General features: G+C 60.5%; 1 protein-coding gene across 1 annotated transcript in view; it reads right to left on the bottom strand.

Annotated features, from left to right (window-relative positions):
• The window catches only part of SDK2 (sidekick cell adhesion molecule 2), a gene marked incomplete at its 3' end in the record, with an annotated part of 8311 nt that extends 7260 nt beyond the window's left edge, over positions 1–1051 (bottom strand). Inside the window, exon 1 of the mRNA XM_026861310.1 lies at positions 631–1051. Within this exon, the coding sequence (XP_026717111.1) occupies positions 631–1051 (421 nt within the window). The remainder of the gene's footprint in view (positions 1–630) is intronic.
• Between the last annotated feature and the right edge of the window lie 480 nt (positions 1052–1531).

The raw sequence follows: 1531 nt of genomic DNA on the forward strand, positions 1-1531 counted from the left end.
CCCCTCAAATTTCTCACCTTGGCTCAGCCCGTGAGCCGCCCTGTGTCACCAAAACCCCCCCAGCCTCGGGGCTCGCGTGCACCCACGTGGGGAGCAGCACCCACTGACACGCAGCCCCACGGTGCCGCCTCGTCCCCACACGCTGGGAGCCAGGACAGCTCCGCGGGCACCGGGAGCCTTCGCCCTCATCCCTGTGCCACCAGAGCCGGAGGAGCTATTAGGGAGCCGAGCTTGTGCGCGCACCTAAGCGCCTGAAAATAGCTGGGAGAAAGGAAATCAATTACCGGGCGCAGCCTGGCCCGCAGTCATTAACCGAATACGACAGAGATTTTGCTCTCCGCCGCTCAGCTTCCACGGCGGCTTTTATCCAAGACTGCTCTGATTTGATTTCCTTCCCCCATTGTGCCCGGCTGTAACCGGTCACCGATTTCACCCCTTGCAGGGGGACGTGCCGTGGGGCCGCGGGCAGGAGGAGGGCTGAGGCCGCCCCAGCACCCCACGCAGCCCCCCCAGTTTGAGCAAGCCGGAGCAGCCACGGTTGCTCCTCCGCGGCCAGGAGCTCCTGGCTCCCCTGCGCAAGCTTCGGGCAGATCCTACATCAGGGAGTTTTTTTTTGCCCCATGCACTGACCCGGAGGCAGGCTCTGCGCCGCGTGAGCGGGGCTGGGGGTCTGGCCGTGCCCCCGGCACAGCCCTTGCTGCTGACTCAGCTGTTTCAGGGGGTTGGTTTGGAAAGACGGAGGTCGACAGGGCATCGTCTGCGGAGAAAAGCGCTTCCGAGGCGAGGAGTGACCCCAGGCTTCAAAAAAAATGCCCTCGATGGCAAAGAGCAGCAGACTCCAGGGTGGGTCAGGAAGCGGCTGTGCCACGCTCAGCCCCGGGGTCAGGAGGGGGCTCCGGAGCCAGAAGCTCGGTGCCGGGGGAGCAGCGGCGGGTTTGCAGAAGCAGCCGGCTGGCGGAAGGCTCTTGGCACCGGATTGATCTGACAGATGGATGTGCTGCTCCTCGGGCACGACCTCGCCATCCATCCATCCATCCATCCATCCATCCATCCATCCGCTCCCCCACGGCGAGGCATCAGCCGGGACCCCCCCAACCTCACCCCGCGACCCTGGCAAGGCACCGGCACCACCAAAACGCCCGGCCCCTGGCTGCTGCTCCCGGCTCTGTTATTGTAGGGTTGCTGAGAAGCACGGGGCTGACGCTGCCGAATTATTATTAGATTGAGGGGGTGGAGAGGGGCTGGGAAAAACATCAGCCAAAGGATTTGATCCATCAAATTGAAAGCCAGAAGAGTGCAGAAATCTGCGTGGTTCTTCCGATGTCACCCAGTAACACCAACAGCTGGATTGGATTTTGGGTATAAGCACATTGGCACGGTCCCCTTTGATTAATATCCTGTATAACGACTAATTAATTGTAGAGGGGACATGTATTTGAATAGTTACTGTGCAATAATGAAATGTCAAGTGAGCATTAAAACACACTTAACAAAGGTTTAACGACTCCCAGCATCCGCGCCACGCGCCCCG

The sequence above is a fragment of the Athene cunicularia genome (assembly GCF_003259725.1).
Source record: "Athene cunicularia isolate RWA chromosome 18 unlocalized genomic scaffold, athCun1 chr18_part1, whole genome shotgun sequence".
Taxonomy (NCBI): domain Eukaryota; kingdom Metazoa; phylum Chordata; class Aves; order Strigiformes; family Strigidae; genus Athene; species Athene cunicularia.